Source organism: Gracilinanus agilis, chromosome 1, assembly GCF_016433145.1.
Source record: "Gracilinanus agilis isolate LMUSP501 chromosome 1, AgileGrace, whole genome shotgun sequence".
NCBI lineage: Eukaryota > Metazoa > Chordata > Mammalia > Didelphimorphia > Didelphidae > Gracilinanus > Gracilinanus agilis.
The window spans coordinates 213,728,693-213,749,788 of NC_058130.1; the positions used below are offsets into that span (position 1 = coordinate 213,728,693).

The window sequence follows — 21,096 nt, forward strand, 5'->3', positions numbered from 1 at the left end:
GATATAGTGAGGCTCATAACCTCCCTCCCTTGTTCTGCATTCCAGGGCTATAGGAAAGGAATTTGGGAATTAATTAACTTACTTGTCTTGTTGCTGACTCATAGGGATCTTGCATCCTGCTAAAACCCCTCAGGTGTTAGGTTTTTTGTTTTTAGTCTGTTTGTTTTTTTCCATGTGTGTTGTCTAGCCTCATTTCTTCCTATCCTATCTTTACATAATTCATTTTTTGAGCCCCAGGACAGGATTTTACATTTATTCCTCTTCAGTTTCATCTTATTAGATTCAGGTCATTTGTTCTGGCTTTGTGATAAATTCTCCAGGATATTAACTATTCTTCCCAACTTTTTGCAGTCAGCAAATTTGATTAAACATGCCAACTGGGCATCTAGAAGAGCAGTAATGAGGTCTGAACCTGGAATCTGGGAGATGTGAGTTCAAATCCAGCCTTAGGAACCTTGGGAAAAATCACTTAATCTATGTATTCCTTAGTTTCCTCAATTATGATATAATTTCCTCAAATATAATAATCACACATATTATAAAATAATAAGAATAAGAATTGTAATATAATAATTAACAACAATAACCTTCCAGGGTTGTTATAAGGTTCAAATGAGATAATAATTGTGAAGTGCTTAGCACAGTACCTGGCATATAGTAGGCACTTTAAAAATACTTGTTCTCTAGAAAAATGAGGTCCTGGGTTCAAATCTGACCTCAGATCTATCCTAGCTGTGTGCTTCTGGACAAGTCCCTTAACCCAATTGTCTATCCCTTACTGCTCTTCTGCCTTGCAACCCATACTTAGTATAGATTCTAAGAAGAAGGTAAAGGGTTTCAGTAATAATAATAAATGCTTGTTCCCTTTCCACTATGTTTTCATTCAATCCATTGATTTAAAAGTTGAATAGAATGAGCTAAGCCCCTCTCTGTGTCCTCCTTACCCACTGTTGAGTCCTTCCTTGATCACCTGCCTCATCCCTCTGTCTACCTGGACTCTGGCCACCCCCAGCCTGGCATGTTCTGCTACTAGCCGAACCCTGCCTGATTTTTGACAGTTCTGAACCATTCGAGTAATGTGGGCAGCCCCATAGAAGGTCACACAGGCAAACTAAGATCTGAACACCGCCACAAAAGGCTTTGGAACAAATGAAGAAAAACCAGAATTGCTCCATAGAGTCTAAGTATCATTTATTTTTAAATTGAAGGTCTGTGTGGGTGAGAGGAGTCCTACCCAACCAAAAATGAAAATTTAGCCTGGTTCTTACATGACCCAGATCAAGTCCTCGGACTCCCAGGCAGGGAGTATGTGGGTAGCAGGTTTTTCTCCACGTGTCATTCTTTAAAAAATTCATTTGTATTTTGAACTTCACATCTGGGAAAGGAAACAGTTGGTAACAGCTTTTTCTCACTTTTATTATTTGATGGAAACCAACATCTTTGTTCATAGCTTCCTGTGAGATGTAGGGGCAAGTGTAATACATTTTGAAGCTGCTTCCCAAGAGCTTCTAAGAGTAGATTCAGTTTTTATAGCTAGAAATGAGTGGTTTTCCTCCCAGCCAGGGCACTGGCCTCCCCAGCCGAGGCTTTGGCAGCCTCTTTGGCACGGTGCTCCTGAAATCTCTCCATGGTTCTTCTTGGCCTTAGTTGCTTGTGATTTGGCTGTGGCCTGTCTGCTGTGAAGTTATTCATTGTATTGGGCAGAAAATTGAGAGTTGGAAAAGACCATAGAGATCATCCAGGTCAACCTTGTTACTTTACAGAAAAAGGAATTCAGGCCCAGAGACTCCCCAAGACCTCATCGTCACAGGAGCTGGAACTCAAGACCTCTGATGCCACTTCAGAGTTCATATTTATAATTCTAGGGCTTTTGTATGGTATAGTAAGAAAAAAATGTTCATCTTGAGTTCAAGTCCCATCTCTGCCATTGACTACCCTGATCATGTCATTTGCTGGCTCCAAGATTTAGTTTCTTCCTCTATAAAATGATGGAATTAGATTAAATAATCTTTTTTTTTTTTCATTCTATACTAAGTATTGGTTCCAAGGCAGAAGAGCAGTAAAGGCTAGTCAGTGGGGGTTAAGTGACTCGGCCAGTATCACACAGATAGGAAGAATCTAAGGTCAGATTTGAACCCAGGACCTCCTGTCTCTAGGCCTGGGTCTCAATCCACTAAGCTATTGAGCTACCCCCAATTAAATTATTTTTTAAGGTCTCCTCAAACTCTGAGTTTTGTTTCAGAGCCTTATGTGTATTTCATAGGATCACAGATTAAGAAATGGAAGAGGCCTTAAAGGCCATTGAATCCAACCCCCTCACTTTACAGATGAGAAAACCGAGGCAGAGAGGTCCAACCCCTTTGTTTTATGGTTTGAGGAACTAAGGCAGAGAGACCCAACCCCCTTGTTTTACAGATGAGAAAACTGAGACAAAGAGGCCCAACTCCCTCATTTTACAGATGAGGAAACTGAGGCAGAGGTCCAACTCCCTCATTTTACAAATATAGAAACTGAAACAATAGAGTCATATAGCTAGTAAGTGGCTAAAGCAAAACCTGAATCCAGGTCTTCTTGGCTCCAAGTCTACTACTCCATCCACAACATTAAATCACCTCTCATTTCATTCTTACAATAAACCTGTGAGGTAGATGACATGAGTGTTATTATATCTGAGAGGGTGTGATGTAGATAAGGTCAGTTGGCTAAAGTGAAGGAGCTTCAACTTAATTTTCTGAACATTGGCTGTATGCTCAACCCCCTTACTGGCACTGAGAAAGGAGGAGGAGATAGAGTTCCTGCTTTCAAGGAAGTCACCATTTCTCCAGGGAGGCAGGATTCACACACAGAATGCTAAGTCACAAACTAAGGTGTCAGAGAAATACTAGAATGAGTGTGGCACAGACCATACGTGTCCACGTCATAGAAAGGAGCTCAGAGGAGGGATACATCCCTTTAGGGCAGAGGGAAGTGCTCTTAGGTAGAAGGAGAAGTAAACAAGTTTATCCAGGGGTTAAAAAAAAGGCTGTTTGTGAGCAGTCTGGCAGGAGCAGGTGCTGTCTCCATCATTCTTCAGCCTCTATCTCCATTGAGTTGAAATCTTCAGAGAGGAGGAAAAGAAATTAGCCATGGGAGCTATATCATCACCAAGTATGCACCTGGTCCTCAAATTCCCCCAACACTGACCTTTTGCTAACTGCCCAGAGCTAGGTCAGGTCCCTTTGGAATTAAGATTGCCCTAAATCAGGAGAGGTTTACATTGGACTTAAGGAAGAATTGCTAAGTCTGTGGTGTAGTAAAGGAGTTTTCTATCTGGGAAAGGGATCTATAGATAGAATTCAGAGGGTTTTTACATTCACTATCCCCTTACTGGGATTTAGCATTTCCTTCAATTATTTAAACACAAGAAGGAAGGAAGGAAGGAAGGAAGGGAAAAGAGAAAGAGAAAGAAAGGAAGGAAGGAGGGGAAAAGAAAGAAAGGAAGGAATGAAGGAAGAAAGAAAGGGTGAAAGAAAGAGGAAGAAAGAGAAAGAAAGAAGAGAAAAAGAGAGTAAGAAAGAAAGACATTGTTCTGAGAATGGGGTCCTTAGGCTTCAGCAGACTGCCAAAGGGGTCCATGATGATTCTTATAGGAGGAAAAAAGTTGAAGTTCTTGTAGAATTTGGGATAGGAGGATCAGGGTTTGAACTCTGTGCTAGTTGTTGTCTGAGTAAAATCACTTCTCCTCAGTTGGTCTTATTTCCTTCATCTGCAAATTGAAAGATTTCAGTGATGGGCAAACTTTTTAAAGAGGGGGCCAAAGGAAAGGAAATGCTCATGTTTCTAAGGCAACTCTTTCCGTGTTTCATTGTATTGTATCCTACTTATTGCATTCATCAGATTAGGAATAATGTCACGCAGCTGGGTAGAACATTTCAGGGGGCTATAGTTTGCCCATCACTAGACTAGATAGATTGTTAAAAGTCCTTTGTAGCTAGAAATCTGTGAACCTAATAGAACCCTAAAGATTCTTTCTAATTCAAAATCCTACAATTCTAAAATTCTAGGATGAGTAACCAGTAGTAAATAAGGGAGTCCCTTTCTTGAGAGGGGCAGCGAGATCGGGCAGTGGGCAGAGCACTGGGCTTAGAATCAAGACTCATCTTCATGAGTTCACATCTGACCTCAGACACTTATTAATTGTGTAACTGAGCAATTCACTTGGATCTGTGTGCCTCAGTTCCTCATCTGTCAAGTAAGCTGGAGAAGGAGATGGCAAACCATTCTAGTTTCTTTGCCAAGAAAATCCCAAATGGGGTCATGAAGAGTCGGACATGACTAAAACAATGGAACAAGAACAAATTTCTCTTGAGGCTTTGAAGAAGAGAATACTCAAACCTCTGGTCCTGAGTAGTTTAGGCCTGACCCAGATGACCTCATGGGACCTCTCAGGATTCCCTGATCCAATTACAGATCCTGCTGCAGAAAGCAGGGACGCATCTATGTCCAGATTAAAGCAAACCAGGGCTGACTGATGTAAGAACCCCCATCGAAACTCATCATGTTCCAAGGTCTCTGGTCCTGCTAACTCAGGTTTTACCGAGCAGTGCGGACAGCTGACCTCCCCATGGAAAATGCTAATTGGAGCATCAGAGTCAGTTACTAATGAATATTTATAGGCAGTTTTCAACTCCATCTTCCCTGAACCTAAATAATAGGCCAGGCGTGTCTTGCCCTTGTGCGAATATTTGTGAGCTTTTAAATCATATGGCTGTCAGAGGAGGTAGATATGTGCTCAGAAGTGGTGGCTGGGAACTCAAGCACAGAGTATTTCCTGGGGAAATCTGCATCATACCATCATTATTGTGGATGTTGTTTGAGGGTTGATTCCAATAATTTTCCCCCTCCAAAGCATGCATTTATATATGCATATGCATATATAACATAAATACAAATATAGACATATATATATAAAAACCCAGCTGAATAAACCTTTTAAAACACCTACTCTGTGCAAGATAACTTGTTCTGAGAATTTAAAGATAAAAATAACCTGACTTCTCCCCTTAAGAAGTTTCCATTTGAGAGGACATTCCCTTCCATGGAGGTGAGAAGTCCACAGTATTGCACATTAAACAGGTTTAGCCCTTTTTCATTGTGCTGGATTAGTTGTGCTATTTCCTCTTTCTCTTTTCTTCCCCCCCCCCCAAGATACCAGTTGTTATATGAGGATGATTCTTGGAGAGGGGGAGGGATGGAGGGAGAAACTATGACAATGAAAAATACAGAAAACATTGCTAAAAGCTTACTTTCCATTAGTGTGGAAGCGATGTAAGCTCATATAAGTATAATACGAGGAAAATGCAGACTGAAGGACGTGAAGGAGAGAGCTAGACAGAGGCTTTTAGGAAAATTGGAGGTGGGAGAGAATGTTTTCAGTGGGGGAGATCTGGAAAGGAAGGCACTGAGCCTTGGAGTAGGGGAAGGACACTAGAAGTAGAAATGAAGTGCATTCCAGGCATAGGGGATGATGACCCTTGTAAATGTATAGAGGTGATCTGGTGGGTCGCCTCCTCCAACTGGATCAAAAAATGTGGTATTTAGGTTTCGATCAGTTAGAAGTGTAGTGATACCTGTGGCTAATACGGGAGAACAAGTGTGCAATGGAGAGTAACTCAAACTAAAACTGGAAAAGTAAATAGGAGCCAGAATGTAGAGTTAAGAGCCCACGTTAACTCATAACCTGAAACTAAAACTGAATTTATGGGGACTGGTCACTCTGGGGAGCTTTTCAGTAATCATATGGATTTGACTCTTTTTGCTCCCATTCTGGGTTTGCCCAAAGATCATCAGAATTTATCTCATGTCTAGGTCTCTAAAATCAATCTACCAATCAAAAAGAAAAGAGGAAAGAAAGGGCCTTCAGTTCGGTGCAAGTAGTTGGGTTAAGAAAAGATTAAACTTGGGACTGGTTTTATTGAGCCTATTAAAAAACACAAAGAGCTTGAACCCAAGCCTATAAACAGTCAAGGCAACTCCCTTTCTTCTCTGTTAAGCTCCATTTCCCTAAAGGAACCTATGTAATCTCTAGGCCTTCTCTCTGCCTCCACTCTCTACCCCTTCGATGAGAAAGAATTTGAAGTGACTAGAGAATCTACCTCCTTTCTTGGACCTACACAGTCCCCATAATTCACAGTACTAGTAAAGTCTAAAATCTAGTTATTTCTCCATCATGTGACTTCACCCGTTGCTATTCCTTTGATTTTTTTTTAAACCTTACCTTCTGCCTTAGAATCAATACTGTGTATTGGGTTCCAAAATAGAAGAGCATTAAGGGCTAGGCAATGGGGGTTAAGTGACTTGGCCAGGGTCACACAGCTAGGAAGTGTCTGAGGCCAGATTTGAACCTAGGCTCTCTGGTCACTAGGCCTGGCTCTAAATCCCCCAAGCCTCCCAGCTGCTCCCCTCTTCCTTTGCTTTGGCTCCTGTATCTGGAGCTGTGCACATGGTGGGCATCTTCTCTAGAGCTGAATCCAAGCCTCAGTGCCACCTTCCTTTCTTTGGGTTTCTCTTTAGAGTTCCCGTTCTCTGTGTCCCTATTCTCCTTTTAAGATGCAAATCACAAAGATATAGCTCAGATGAATTAACGAGTCATGAATCAGCCACTTTCAATATGTTGTTAAAAGGGCAAAAGATGCATCCTGACCCAGCACTGGTCATGCCTTAGGAAAGAGAAAAGAGAATTTAACAGGCACAAGAGAGATTGATAGGCTTCTCCTAGACTATCTTCTATAACAGTCCAAGACACGCATGTCTCATTTGACCTCAAAAAAGCCCCTGGAGTAAAGCAGGACATGTAAAGACATGCGTTTGAATGCTATTGATGCCTTTTATAAATTCTGTGATCTTGGACAAATCTCTTTACCTAGAACTCAACTTTATCATCATTAAAATGGGAATACTACCAAGTAGTTCTTCCCTTGGGTTTGTTGTAAGAAAAGTTGTTGTGAGCCTTCAAGTGCTATAAATAGATGAGTTGTCCTGACTAGCCCCATTTTACAGATGGGCTTGGCCAAAATCATATAGCAAGTTAGTGGCAGAGTCAGAACTCCTGGCTTCCCCTCTCCAAACTCCCCCTCCTCCAAACTCCAAAGAATGTTTGTCAAAGCTTCATGCCCTTTAATGCTGCACATCAGAGAGAGTATTGCCCTTGTGCTTGGAGAAAGAGAGGCAGAGAAGTTGCACAGTGGATGCTGCTTCTGGAAGGATGGCTTCCAGCTCTTTCTACAGGTGGAGTGGTTCCTCATTCTGGGTTTTGCCTCTCCCTGTGCAGTGTGTCTTGTTATTTCAGGAGATGTCAGGTCACCCACCAAAAAAATGTAATTTTAATTTAATTTAATCTGACAAAAAATATGGCACTTTAGGAGATGTTTAGGTTATAAAATCAAACTAACAAGAGGGTACTGGTATTCCAGAAACACCAGACATCCATGACATGCACCATGTAAGCTAGATGGTTGTCAAGTCTGTTTTCAACCTTCCCATAGTACCCTGCCTCCCTATGGGATCATCCTTATAACTAGGAGCAGCTAGGAAGTTCTTCTGAGAGTCTGGTCTCAGTCTTTTATGTTATATATAGTTCATCCAGTTCTTCATTCCACAAGTATTCAATAGGGGAAGAAGAAGCTCTGAGAGCTAGGATGATCATGGAAGGCTTCCTGGTAAGGTTTTAGGCTTAGTTTTAGGTTTTCCCCTTTGAAGGGGAAAGAGTCAGAAATTGAATAAATGGAGAGAGATCAGTCTTCATTCCTCTAGGAAGACAGAGAACTGCTTAGAATCATAGAAAGTCAGACCTTAGAAATCATTTAATCCATGGGTTGCCAACCATTTTTGGTTCCCAAATCCTTCAGCAAACCTTCCCATGCTTCCTCTTCAATATGGAAGGAAATAAATTATAGAATATACCATACATAGGCCCATAAAAATAAAATACAGAAATTAATTTCAATAGGATTATATGATTATTGACTTTTTATTGGCTAGTTAGATTTGGAATCAGGAGTCTTGAGTTCAAATCCTGTCTCAGAAACGTACTTTGCTGTATGACTGAGCAAATCATTTCACTTCTATCTGCCTAGTTTCCTCATCTGTAAAATGAAAGGAGTTGACCTAATGAACTCCATGGTCCTTTCTACCTCTAAACCTACGAATTATGATCCATAATCAAATATTCCTCTACCCTTTGGACAAGCTTCTCATTCCCCTGGGGATACGTGTACCCCAACTTTGGGAAATTTGATTTAACTCAACCCTTTTTTTCAATAGGTGAAGAAACTGAGTCATCGCTCTTTATATATCTACCCTTTATGTGTCTTTTCTTCTCTGGATCAAAAGCACATAGGTTGGGACAACTAGGTGGCACAGTGGATAGAATGCCAGACCTGAAGTCAGGAGGACCTGGGTTCAAATGTGGCCTCAAGGGACAGCCAGATGGCACAGTGGATAGGGAGTGAGGCCTGGAGATGGGGAAATCCTGGGTTCAAACTTGGCCTTAGACCCTTCCTGGTTGTGACCCAATGGCAAGTCACCTAATCCCAGTTGCCTAGACCTTGACACTCTTCTTTCTTAGAACCAATTCTTAGTGGTATCGGTTCTAAGACAAAAGGTAAGGGTTTTTTGGTTGTTGGTTTTTATTTTTATCTGACCTCAGATACTTCCTAGCTGTGTGATCCTGGGCAAGTCACTTAAGTCCATTTGCTGAGCCCTTGCTTTCCCTTCTGTCTTCAAGTTGTTACTAAGACAGAAAAGTAAGGGTTGGGGGCGGGGTGGAAACCCATATAGGTTATTTAACTTTCCCTCATAAATCTTGCCTGTCATAGCATTAATCATTTCCATTTTTGCTTCGTTGGCCTTTGCCCAAAGTTTCTCAACAACCCTCTTAAAATGACCTAAAGGACGTTGTACATGGAAGCAGGTAATCTGCCTATTATGAAAGTTGGCAGGAAGAAAAACCTAAAGTCCACTGGGAATTCCCTCCACTATGGAGACAACAGAAACCCACTGAGGTCCCTAGATTCCCTCGTCATATTAAGTGGCCCTTGAGGGAGCTTTTTCTCCAGCAGCTTTAGCAATAGTTAGGGGTGACCAGAGCTTTTGTGCTTATCCCCAGACCTCGAGCATGCTCTGGGAACCACTTGGTGAAAGCTCATTTCCTCCGGCCCCAATTTAAGATGACTCACCATGTAATCAGGAGGGAAGGAACCGCATTCCTCAGAGACAACAAATGGAGTCAGCTCATGGCTGAGCTCTGATGCCTTCCTTTCAACTACCCAGATGCGGGTGACAAGGACAGACAGGAGCTTAATAAATGTTTGTTGACTTGATTTATAATAACCCTCCTCACTTGTATGAGGAAGAGGACCTGACCTAGAGTCAAGAAGGACCTGGGTTCAGAGTCTACCTATGACATTTACTAACTCCATGGCCATAAGCAAGTGATTAAATTTCTCTGGGCCTCAGTTTCCTCATCTGTAAGGGAAATGATACATTTAATGTATTTATTTAATTTATTTATTTAGAATATTTTTCCATGGTTACATGATTCATGTTCTTTCCCTCCCCTCCTTCCTGCCCCCTTCTGTAGCCAAAAAGCAATTCCACTGGGTTTTACATGTATTAGTGATCAAGACTTATTTCCATGTTATTAATATTTGCATTAGAGTGATCATTTAGAGTCTACATCCCCAATCATATCCCCATCAAACCATGCAACAAGCAAATGTTTTTCTTGAGTTTCTACTCCCACGGTTCTTTCTCTGAGTGTGAATAATGTTCTTTCTCATAAGTCTCTGAGGTTCTTTCTAGCTCTAATTCCATGATCCGATGCTTCTGTAATTGTAGGAAGGTTTTTGGGAAGATACAGTTAAGAATCACACAGGATTCTCTCTCTTTTTTTTTTTTTTAACATTGATGAGGCTTCCTAATGACTCCTCTTCACCTTGATAGAAACCTCCCTTGAAACAAAAGCCATATGGTCAAGGGGCAGCTAGATAGCACAGTGGATAGAGTACTAGGCCTGGAGTTGGGAAGATCCAAATTCAAATCTGGCCTCAGATACTTCCTAGCTCTATGACCCTGGGCATCAATTGCCTAATCCTTGCCAATCTTCTGTCTCAGAATTAATACTAAAACAGAAGGTAAGAATTTTTTTTTAAATCATACAGGATAAAAAGGCAGGGATGGGGTACCATCTGTATCACCAGAAAAAATATTGCTGTGGAAGAGTTCACAGGTCCATTGGAGTATGAATGGTGTGGGTTGACACGGGTAAAAAAGAGCTGGAAGCTGATCTAACACTTGCTATCCTCTGCCAGACCTTCAAAGATCATAAACATCTCATCTCCATGTACCAATGTCTTAAAAATTACTACTTCAGGCAGTCAAGTGAGAAAGCTGCTCATAAATCTTGAATAAAAGGGTGAAAATCCATTAACATGCAAAATCCTGGGCTCGCCCAGCCCCTGCCTTTTGTCTCAGCTGCTGACTTGGTCATCCCAGGGACCATCTCTCCCTTCTGCTTCATAATTCCATTCTTGTACATTCTTGTGCGCTGGGGCTGTGTCATTTTGAGCCTAATTGTTTAGAATCAAAAAATATTTGCATGGGGAAGCCCTAAACGCAGCCATGGGCAGTTTGCAGAGTCACTCACTCTCTGCTATGTTTATTCTGTGAGTGGCTGACTCCTGACTGAGGCTCCTTTTTCCCATGTGCTTTTACAGCGATGGTTTTGTTGGTACTCAAAAGGCAGCATCTCCCAGTCTTTTTGTGGTCGGGGGCTTCCTGAGAGCCACTGACCTGCCAATTCATTTTCCAGGAACTTGTACACTCGGCTGCCATCTTCCTTGTCCAATTAATGATCTCTGCTTTCCTTTCAGCACCCAGACCTTGCCTCTTCTCTCTCTGTCTTTCAGACTCCTCCGAGAACAGTGGATCCGAGCCAAGTATGAAAGGAAGGAATTCATTTACACCGAGAAGCAGGAGCCCTATTCTGCAGGTAAGGAATGGAGTTCTCAACTGGAAATAATCTCCTGGGCTGGCAGGATGTTCAGTTGCCCAGGGGCTTCCCTCACCTTGCTGCAGTTGATTAGATAAAGGGGGGGGGGGGGGGGGGCGGGGAAATGTCATTCATTGTGTGGTTTTATGTTCCAGTCTCCCTCTCCGCTGTCTTCTCCCTTTAAAAGGGATGTCTCTTTTTACCGCTCTGCATTATTAAGTCACTAATTGGTTGGACACTGGTGTCATCTGGTTGCCTTTTGCTTCTGATTGGGAAGCCTGGATTGCTACCTGTATTCAAAGCTCTGGGTTCAAATGTGGCCTCAGATACTTCTTAGCTGTGTGGACCCTGGGCAAGTCACTTAACCCCTGTTGCCTGGCCTTTACTGTTCTTCTGCCTTAGAACTGATACTTGGTTCTAAGACAGAGGGTCTTTTAAGGAAAAAAATGCTTCTAACTGATTATATAGGGCTGTAGTAGCAAACCTATGGCATGTGTGCCAGAGGGGAGGCACTCAGCCCTCTCTGTGGGCATGTGGACCTTCGCCCCAGCACAAAGTTTGTTTGAATTTGTTGCTAGAAAGCCAGGGGGTGGGGTGGGGGGAGGCCAGGCTGCTCCCTTCCCTCTCCCCATAGGATTGTGGAGTCGTAGATTGGATCTCAGGAGAGCTGTCCTGAATGAGTCTACCTTGGACCTTACTCTGAACTGTGGCCCTTAATTTCTCCCACATACAAAATGAGTGGATTTGTCAAGAGGATACCCAAGGGAAATTTTTAGGCCAAGGAAAATGCTGGGTTCATATATCTAGAGCTTAGAGGATGGTCTAAGCCATCTAACCTGATGATAAAGAAACTTAAGGCCTGGGTTCTAGCCCTTGATCCTTCATTATGAGGTTAGGATCAGGATTGCTTTCTTTCTTTTTTTAAACTCTCTAAACTACTAAGTGTCAGTTCCAAGCCAGAACAGTAGTAAGTGCTAGATAATGAGGGTTAAGTGACTTGCCCAGGGTCACAGAGCTAGGAAGTGTTTAAGGCCAGATTTGAACCCAGGACCTCCTGACTCCAGGCTTGGCTCTCTATCCACTGAGCAACCCAGCTCTCCTGGTCTGGTTACCCCTTAAGGTAACCCTTAAGAGCCTTTGGACTCACAGATATTTCAGCTACATCTAGGTATATGTGTCTACCCTAATCCTTATTAAATAAGGTTTGTGAAATGCCTTTGGATCTTCCCCATGTGGTGTACATTTCTGATGGGCTTCCTCTTCCAGAGTTTACTTCCCAGAGTAGTTTGTGATGATTTAGCATGAGAAAGCTCTTCAAAGGGTTTCTGTGTTAAGGAAAGTCACTTGAACTTCAGTGCCAGATCCTACCCAGGGGAATTTGTTCATTTGAACGAATCAACTGATAACAGTAGTTGAACAGATTCTCCACCTGCCCTCTGGGACAGATATCATTAAGAGCTTTGCTTTATGCCTTCCCAGATGCCCACAGAAAACAAGCAGCCCTGCTTAGGATGCTAACTGGCCTGAAGTTTGTGCGACCACCCTGTTTTGCTATTCATGCTTCAGTGCAATCATGCTCTCAGTTGCCCATAGAGGCATATTCTACCAAAGGAGTTTAAACTCTTAATTCCCTCAGAAAACACTTAAGACTAAAAGTTACATAGGACTCTCCATTTGCATTTGAAGGGGGTTTCCACACTGAGAGTTCTCTTTGCCAATGGAATCCCAAGCTGTAAAAACTGTAAGAATATGAAAATGTAGCTTTTTATGCTAATGTGAAAGTTCTAAAGTAATATTGTGGTCACCGATTTAAAAATATTATAACTTAAGTAAAAAATGACTTTTTGTAGCTTTATTTACAAAGAGGTAGAAAGAGTGAAAATAAAAAAGATAGCTAAAGAGACAGATTTTTAACAAGCCTACTAGTTCTTCTCTGGTGAAGTGAGGCTCAGCCCCACAAGGGCTTCCCCACATCTGGTGGTGTCTTCAGCTAGAGTTCCACCAAAGTAGCCTCTTCTAAAGCCACAGAAGGGATCTCTGGAACCAATCACTCCAGAAGCCAGGAAAGGAAGGTCAGTTACATACCCACCCAAGACGAACTTCAGAGGAGAAGACCGAAGGCCAAGTCCCAAGGTGAAGTCTTCCAACACGGAAGTCCAAAGGAGAAGATCCAGGAGCAGTCCTCCAAGAAGCAGTCCAAGAGCCAAAGTCGAAGATCCCTTGGGCAGGAAGTTTAGGACTTTTTATAGTCCTTTTCCCATGTCACTTCCTGTCCCTTCCTCCACTTTATGGGAACCAATTGCAGTCTTTCAATTTGCCTAGCACTGCCCAGGGGCAGGGCTGTGGCTTCTGGAGTTGTCACACTCTTTAGTAAGTGACTTGCAGAACTCTTACTCAGTGTTAAGTAAGGGTGTTTAAGTTCTTGGTTGATTAATTTAAAAGTTGCTGATTGATAGACAAAGAAAATTTGATTCACTCTTCACAAAACCAAACCAACAACAACCAAAAGGAGCTTTTAGTTCAGAAGTCTTTAGTTTCTGTTTAACTACCAGTCCTGAAAGAGAATGTATTTTAGTAAAGAGATTGGTCTAGATCAATGATTAATTTTTCCCCCCCAGCCCTTATAGCTTCTATCTTAGAATCAAGTCTAAGCCAGAAGAGCAGCAGGGGCTAGACAGCTGGGGTTTAGTGACTGGCCCAGGGTCACACAGCTAAGAAAGTTTCTGAGGCCAAATTTGAACCCAGGTCTCTAGACCTGATTCTCTATCCACTGTGCTACCTGGCTGCCCTCAGTAGATATGTTTTGATGCTAGGGTTTCCACTAGAATGTAGACCAAAGAAGATCAGTGGGAAGGGGAAACACAGATTTTCTCAGAGGGATGACATCTTGGGCTCTTGCAGGCCTCCCATTTAATGACTGAATCCTTCAACAAGTCCAAGGTGTGCCAGAAGTCTTAGTGCAGAGTAAAGCTGTAAAAGAACAGTTTTCAGCTTTGCACTGCCCTAAGACTTTTAGGACACCCTATATAAATGTGAATTGTTTTGTTGATAGCATGGGAAGTTCAGTGTTCTTGTAGCCTGGCCAGTGTGCTTCTGGGAAAGATATCCACTGCTGCCTGGGAGTATGGGAGAACTAACAAGACTGTGCTAACAGGGGGCATCTGGGTAGCTCAGTGGAGTTAGAGACTGGAAGTCCTACATTCAAGTCTGGCCTCAGACACTTCCCAGCTGTGTGACTCTGGGCAAGTCACTTGACCCCCATTGCCTACCCTTAACACTCTTCTGCCTCAGAGCCAATACACAGTATTGACTCCAAGATAGAAGGTAAGGGTTTAAAAAAAAAAAAAAAAAAGACTGTGCTAACAGCCCTATACACCCCACTAGTGCTACCCAGAATCTCCCCCTGGGGGATGCCCCTTCTGGTCCTGCTAGCTGCTTGTTCTACCCTCTATCTGAGCCTCCCACTTTTCCTCGAGTCCTTGGAGCAGCGAGTCTAAGGGCACAGGAACAAAGGAAAGATGGAAAGCTAAAATATTATGGTGACCATAGATATCAGCCCTGCTTCATCATTGCTGTGCTTTTCTTGATAATCTACGTTGTTTGTGCAACACTGTATACCACCTAACACAGAGCCTGACACATAATGGCCACTTAATAAATGTTATTAACGGATTAATTGCCTCTGGGAAAACCTAAGTTTTTAGGTAAAACAATATTAAGGGACCTGGTTCTATCCTGGAGTCAAGGAGACTAGGGTGACCTCATACTCTTATTAGCTGTGTGACCCTCGGGCAAGTCACTTAGCTCTGTTTGCCTCAGTTTCCTCATCTGTTATATGAGCTAGAGGAGCGAATGGCAAACACTCCAGTATCTCTGCCAAGAAAACCCCAAAAGGAGTCACAAAGTGTGGGACATACCTGGAACTATTGAAAGACAACTTTCCGACTCCAGGCTCATGGCTCCGTCCACTCCACCCCCAGAAAGTATAAAAATGGATAAAGTCAAATAGGTAGAAAGTAGCAAAAGTAGGATTTGAATTTAGATTCTTGAACTTTTAATGTGTTCTTGATTTTCCTATCATACCTACACTCCAGCTGGTGATCAGTAAGGGGAAGTATGGCCCAACTCACCCCAACCTATACACAGAAAGTGGGGAAATTGGGGCCAACCTATAAGAACCCAAGCTTGACTAGAAATTCCCTGTGCTCCCACACAAGGAGGAGTCTTTCATGGATTCGAGGTCTGGCTGTCCCTCCAGTGCCTCCAGAGTTGCTGGATATATCCAATTTTCTGGCCTTCAAATCCCATCAGACTCCTCCAGCAGGCCTTCTCCTTTTCAGAGGGCTTGATCCTGATTCAGAAAAGCCAAATTCTGTTCTGAGCAGAGAAAAGATGAATTTAAATGATGGCAAAGTGCCTCAGTGATCGACTGCTGATCCTACATAATACCTTGATTCCTCTTGAGCTAGTCTAGCATTAAAAGATGAATAATGGGGTTACCACCATCTGAATTCAGTGACACAAAAAAATACCTTTGCCCTAATAATTTAGGTAACCGTGAGGTGCCCCATTGGTGGGTTTATCACTGGTCTCAAAGGAAGCTTCCTTTGCAACCGGGTTTTAATTTTTTCCTCTTCTCAGGGCTTATCCTCTCTCCCCTTCCCCTGGCCCTGCAATCCGGATGTATCTTTTAAATTAAATTACCATTCATCCTCAGCCACTATTTCCTCTGTTATTTTTTTTTAATGTTCCTTAATGAATCAGGAGCAGTATACTTGTGTACTTGGTCAAAACACAGATAATTTCCGGCCGTAGAAAGATTCTTAATTAGTTGCTGAATGATCACATTTCTAAAGATGCTTTTTTTTTTTTATCTAAAGTACTGTGATAGATGGCCATTTAGCTGCATTAGCTTGCTTGGAGAGAAGGGGAAAATACACCACAGAGCTTCCTTTGGTTTTTTTAGGATAGTCTTGCACCTATGATTTTAGGGGTACAGCTGAGGAAAGTCCTTTTACTAATGCAAGTTGGCACCTTTTCTGCTAAGTCTTGGAAAACTGCTTAGGACACTTTGAGTTTAAGTGACTTACCCAAGGCCACACAGCCATTATTAGTCAGAGACGAGACTTGAGCCTACATCTTCTTGGCTCCAAGGCCAATTTTCTGTCATTACACCGTCATGCCTTTAATATGTTCTTTTAAATCTGGAAAATTCTAGGTGTTGGCAGGGAGATTTGATTTTCCTTGATTCTTCTTCCTCAACCCATCTTCCCACCAAGAAATTCTACTGGAGACTAAAGGTGGTTGTGGTTTAATTGTCCAAATATACGAGCATTCCTGAGTGTTGTTGTATTAACTAATGCTTAGCAAGTGCTTGACACATAGTAAGCATTTAATAACATTTTTACAATATTGAATAGTAGTGGTGATAATGGACATCCTTGCTGCACCCCTGATCTTATTGGAAAGGCTTCTAGTTTATCTTTATTGTGGATAAAGTTTGCTGATTGTTTTAGATAGATGCTATTTGTCATTTTTTGAGGAATGTTCCATTTATTCCAATATTCTCTGGTATTTTTAATAGGAATGAGTATTGAATTTTGTCAAAAAGCGTTTTCTGCATATATTAAGATATTAAGATGGTTTCTTTTGGCTTTGTTATTGATATGGTCAATTATGCTGATGGTTTTCCTAATGCTAAACCATCCCTGCATTCCTAGTATAAAACCCACCTGGAATAAGTAAATGCTTGTTTACTTGGCTCATTTTTCTTTGAGCTCTTAAAAAATCATGTTTCAGAGCAAGAAAGAACTTTAGAAGGCAGACAGTCTTTTACACTTGATCTAAACCAAAATGCAGTGACCTTTTTTAAAAATTAATGAGCATTTATTTTCTTGTTCTTCCACCATTCCCTCCCCCTAAAAAAATCAAAACCCTTGTGATAAATATGCATCATTAAGCAAAATAAATTCCCATGTTGGACATGTCCCAAAAGGTACATATTATTCTATATCCAGGGTTTCTCAGCTTTCTATTAGGAGGTCGGTATCACCTTCTCATAGGTCTTTTGGAATCATAGATGGTCATTGCATTGATCATTGTTGTTGTCTTTCAAAGTTGGTTATTTTTTACAATGTTATTGTTATCTTGTATATTATTCTCCTGGTTCTTCTTCCTTCATTACACCTGAGTTCATACAGGTTTTCCCAGGTTTCTCCAAAGCCTATGATTTCTTATGGTAAAATAAGATTCCATTACATTCATATGCCATAATTTGTTCAGTTATTCCCCAAATGGTAGGTATACCCCAAAGTTCTTTGACACTACCAAAAGAAAAATCTACCTCCCTGTCTGTCTCTGCTCTATCTTTCTCCGAATCTCTTTCCCTCCCTCCCTCGATATCTCTCTCCATATCTCTCTCCCTCCTCCCCACCAGTAGTGCTATAAATGGGTTGAAGAGTATGTATAGTTCATTAATTTTTTGAATGTAGCTCCAAATTAATTTTCAGAATGACTGGACCAAAAATTCACCGACGATGCATTATGGTGCCTATTTTCCCACAGCCCCTCCAATATGTCATCTTCCCTTTAATAAGTAAAGGGTACTGTTCTAGGTAGTCTTCCGATTTCTAGCTCCATTATCTATTCTGTACGTATTTCTTCTCTGTTCACTATTGGTCATTTTTCATTTGGATGGTATTTATATCTATTTAAGCATATAATAAGCTAAAGATTAAGGGTCCTGTGTGCTAGGCAAGCTTAGTCACTCATGAAACTTGATGTCAGAAGGTTCTGGAAAGTCCCCTTCCCAAGAGAAATCCCCCACCTCCTTCCTCTAAATTCTGCTATTACATTAACTAAATCTTTGACCAGATATTTTGTTCTTTGTATCCCCATTTGTGCATTTTTTTAACCCCTACCTTCTGTCTTAGAATGGATACTAAGTAGCCATTACAAGACAGAAAAGGTAAGGGCTAGTCTATTAGGTTGAAGTGACTTGCCCAGGGTCACACAGCTAGGGAAGTATCTGAGGTCAAATTTGAACCCAGGACATCCTGTCTCCAGGCCTGGATCTCTATCCTCAGCCACTTAGCTGCCCCCTCACTGCTAGTTATTTTAATCCACATGATTGTCTTCCAGTTTACCTGTCCTGGAATGGAACCTGAAATCTTACCATTATTATTTTGTTGTTCAGTTGTTTTTCAGTCACATCTGACTCTTCATGACCCCTTCTGGGGTTTTTTTGGCAAAGATACTGGAGTGGTTTGCCATTTCCTTTTCTAGCTCATTTAGCAGAGGAGGAAACTGAGGCAAACTGGACGAAGTGATTTGCCCAGGATCACAGGACTGGGAAGTGTCTGAGGTTAATTTTGAACCCATGAAGACAAGACTTCCTAATTCCAAGTCCAGTGCATTTTCCACCACACCACCTAGTTGCCCTAGTTAAGGACTTTTGCCTCAGGCTATGAAGTTGGAGTGGGAATAGTAGACTGCCAACAAATATCTGTTCCCAGGTTCACTAAGTTTGGCCTCTGGATATTGTGGGTTGAAATGAAGTGAAATTGGTGCCGTGCCCCAAGGGAACAAAACTGGGGGTATTGAGTAGGTGTTGAAGAGTCAGATTTCAGCTCAAAGAAAAACTTCCTAAAAAGCTAGGTCCCAAGAGAAAAAAAGGGAGAGGGGGCTCTAAAGAAACTGAGATTCCTTAACCTAGAGAAGAGGTGAAATCAATTAATCACCAGCAACTGAGAGCCACCTGTGTGGCCCTCAAAGTAGCAAAAGGCTTACTTCTCTGTCCCAATGATTTTACAAGGACATAAGGCTAATGTCCACAAGCATAGACTGTTAGAGATAGAAGGTACCCCAGAAATGATCTGTCCCATCCCTCTTATTTTACAGATGAAGAGACCAAGGGTCAGAGAGGTCACATAGTGGCAAAATAAAGAGAATCCAAATTGTCTTTCTGTCCAGTGTTCTTTGCACATGATGCAATGGAAGAGGAGCTGGTTTGGGAGTCTATAAAGACTTAGGTTCAGGTGTTGGCTTTACCACTTGCTAGCTATGTGTTCTCTGTCAAATCACCTAACTTCCCTGTGCTTCCATGTCCTCGTCTGTAAAATAACAGGGTTGGACTCAGTGAACTCCAAGGTCCCTTTGAGATCTAAATCTATGATATTTCCATAAGGATAAACAAGATGCCCCTATTCATCTAAGCCAGTGATGGGCAAACTTTTTAAAGAGGGGGCCAAAGGAAAGGAAATGCTCATCTGTCAGTCTGTTTCTAAGGCAACTCTTTCAGAGTTTCATTGTATTATATCCTACTCATTGTATTCGTCAGATTAGGGATAATGTCGTTTGTGGGGCCAGATGGAACATTTCAGGGGGTGGCATCTGGCCTGTGGGCTTTAGTTTGACCATCATTGATCAAAAGGGACAATTTAATTACTGTATTCAAATATACGAGAATGTGGTTTCGTCAAAATAGTTTTTCTTTCTATTTTTAATGGATCAAGTTGGAGGAGCCAAGCTTAAATTAAAGCAGGAACATTTCAGGTGGCATAAGTAAGATCTTGATTGTCAAAGGAACAAAAGGTGATCAAGGTCCTTGAAGTGATTTTATATGAGAACTGAATGAAAGAAATGGAGGTGTTTAGCCTGGTAAAGAGAAGACTCAGGAGGGGAATGATAGCTATCTTCTGATATTAGAAGAGCTGTTCCAAAGAGGAAGGATTAGACTTGTTTCAGAGAGCCTAACTTGGCTGGGCTGGGGTGGAGGGGGAGGGGGGAAGCAATAAATAGAAAATTAAGATGATGGCAGCTGGGTAGCACAATAGAGAGCCAGGTCTGGAGTTGGGAGGACCTGGGTTCAAATTTGGCATCAGACACTTCCTAACTATGTGACTCTGGGTAAGTCAGTTAACCGTGATTACCTATTCCTTATCTTTCTGTCATAGACCTGTTACTAAGACAGAAAGTAAAGGAAGGGAGGGAGGGAGGGAGGGAGAAAAAAGAGAGACAGGAAAAATAGAAAGAAAAGAAGGGAGAAAGGAAGGAAGGAAGAAAAGAAGGAAGGGAGAGACACAGAAACAAAGACAGACAGGAAGAGAGGGCAGAAAGAAAGAGACAGGAAGGAAGGAGGAGAGAGAGAGACAAAATAGAAAGGAGAGAAAGAAAGAGTTCTACTTATTCTGACCTTAGTGGAGATAAGAACAGAAAAAAAGACCAGAAGGAAGGAAGAAAAGAAGGAAGAGAGAGAGAAGGACAGAAACAAAGAAAGACAGACAGGAAGGAAGGAGAAGAGAAAGAAACAAAGTAAGGAAGGAAGGAGGAGAGGGAAAGAAAAGAGGGAAAGGAGGAGAGAGAGGGAAGAAGGATGGAAGAGAAAGGCAAGAAAGAAGGAAGGAAATGAAATGAAATGAAGATGGACAGATTTGGGCTAGATGTCAGGAAAAACTATCCAACATTTAGGTGTTCCCAAAGAGGACTGCTAAGAAAGGTGGTGAGTTTCCCTCCCTGGAGACCTTTAAGCAAAAATTGAACAGCCTCTTGTTAGGCATGTGATGGTGGGCATTCCTTTCTTGTTGAACTAGAGGACCACTGAGTTTCCTTCACCTCTCAGGTTCGGTGATTTGAAGGGGAGGATGTGGCATCTTCATTCCTGGAGATTATTCAGAAGAGGAGACAACAGTTTTGAGTGTTGTACGCATTAAACTGGTTAAAGGGAGAACGTCGGTTGAGGTGACCTCTACTTTTCCCTTCTGACTCCAAGCTACGAGTCCCAACTTTTCATTTTGGTCACCGTTGAGCCTTACTTGTGTGCCCTTCAGAGACTCACTTGTCCTCTTCCATGACTGCTTCCTTATCTTTCAAATACCCACAGCTCCTTCTAAGGCACTCAGTGATGAAAGGAGCCTTGGAGATTACAAATTGCTCATTAACTCACCCTAAGCTGTTGGGTTTTCCTTTAAGTGCAGAAGATGGCCCATGCCTACCCCCCACCCCCCTTTTGCTTTCCATTCCATTCTGAGCAAGGCCTCCAAAGGAAAAGGGCTGGGGATGCTAATCTC

At 42.0% G+C, this 21,096-nt stretch overlaps 1 protein-coding gene across 1 annotated transcript in view; it reads left to right on the forward strand.

The window, feature by feature from the left end:
- The window catches only part of ADAP1 (ArfGAP with dual PH domains 1), a 200,169-nt gene that overhangs the window by 66,930 nt on the left and 112,143 nt on the right, over positions 1 to 21,096 (forward strand). Inside the window, exon 4 of the mRNA XM_044660092.1 lies at positions 10,947 to 11,029. Within this exon, the coding sequence (XP_044516027.1) occupies positions 10,947 to 11,029 (83 nt within the window). The remainder of the gene's footprint in view (positions 1 to 10,946; positions 11,030 to 21,096) is intronic.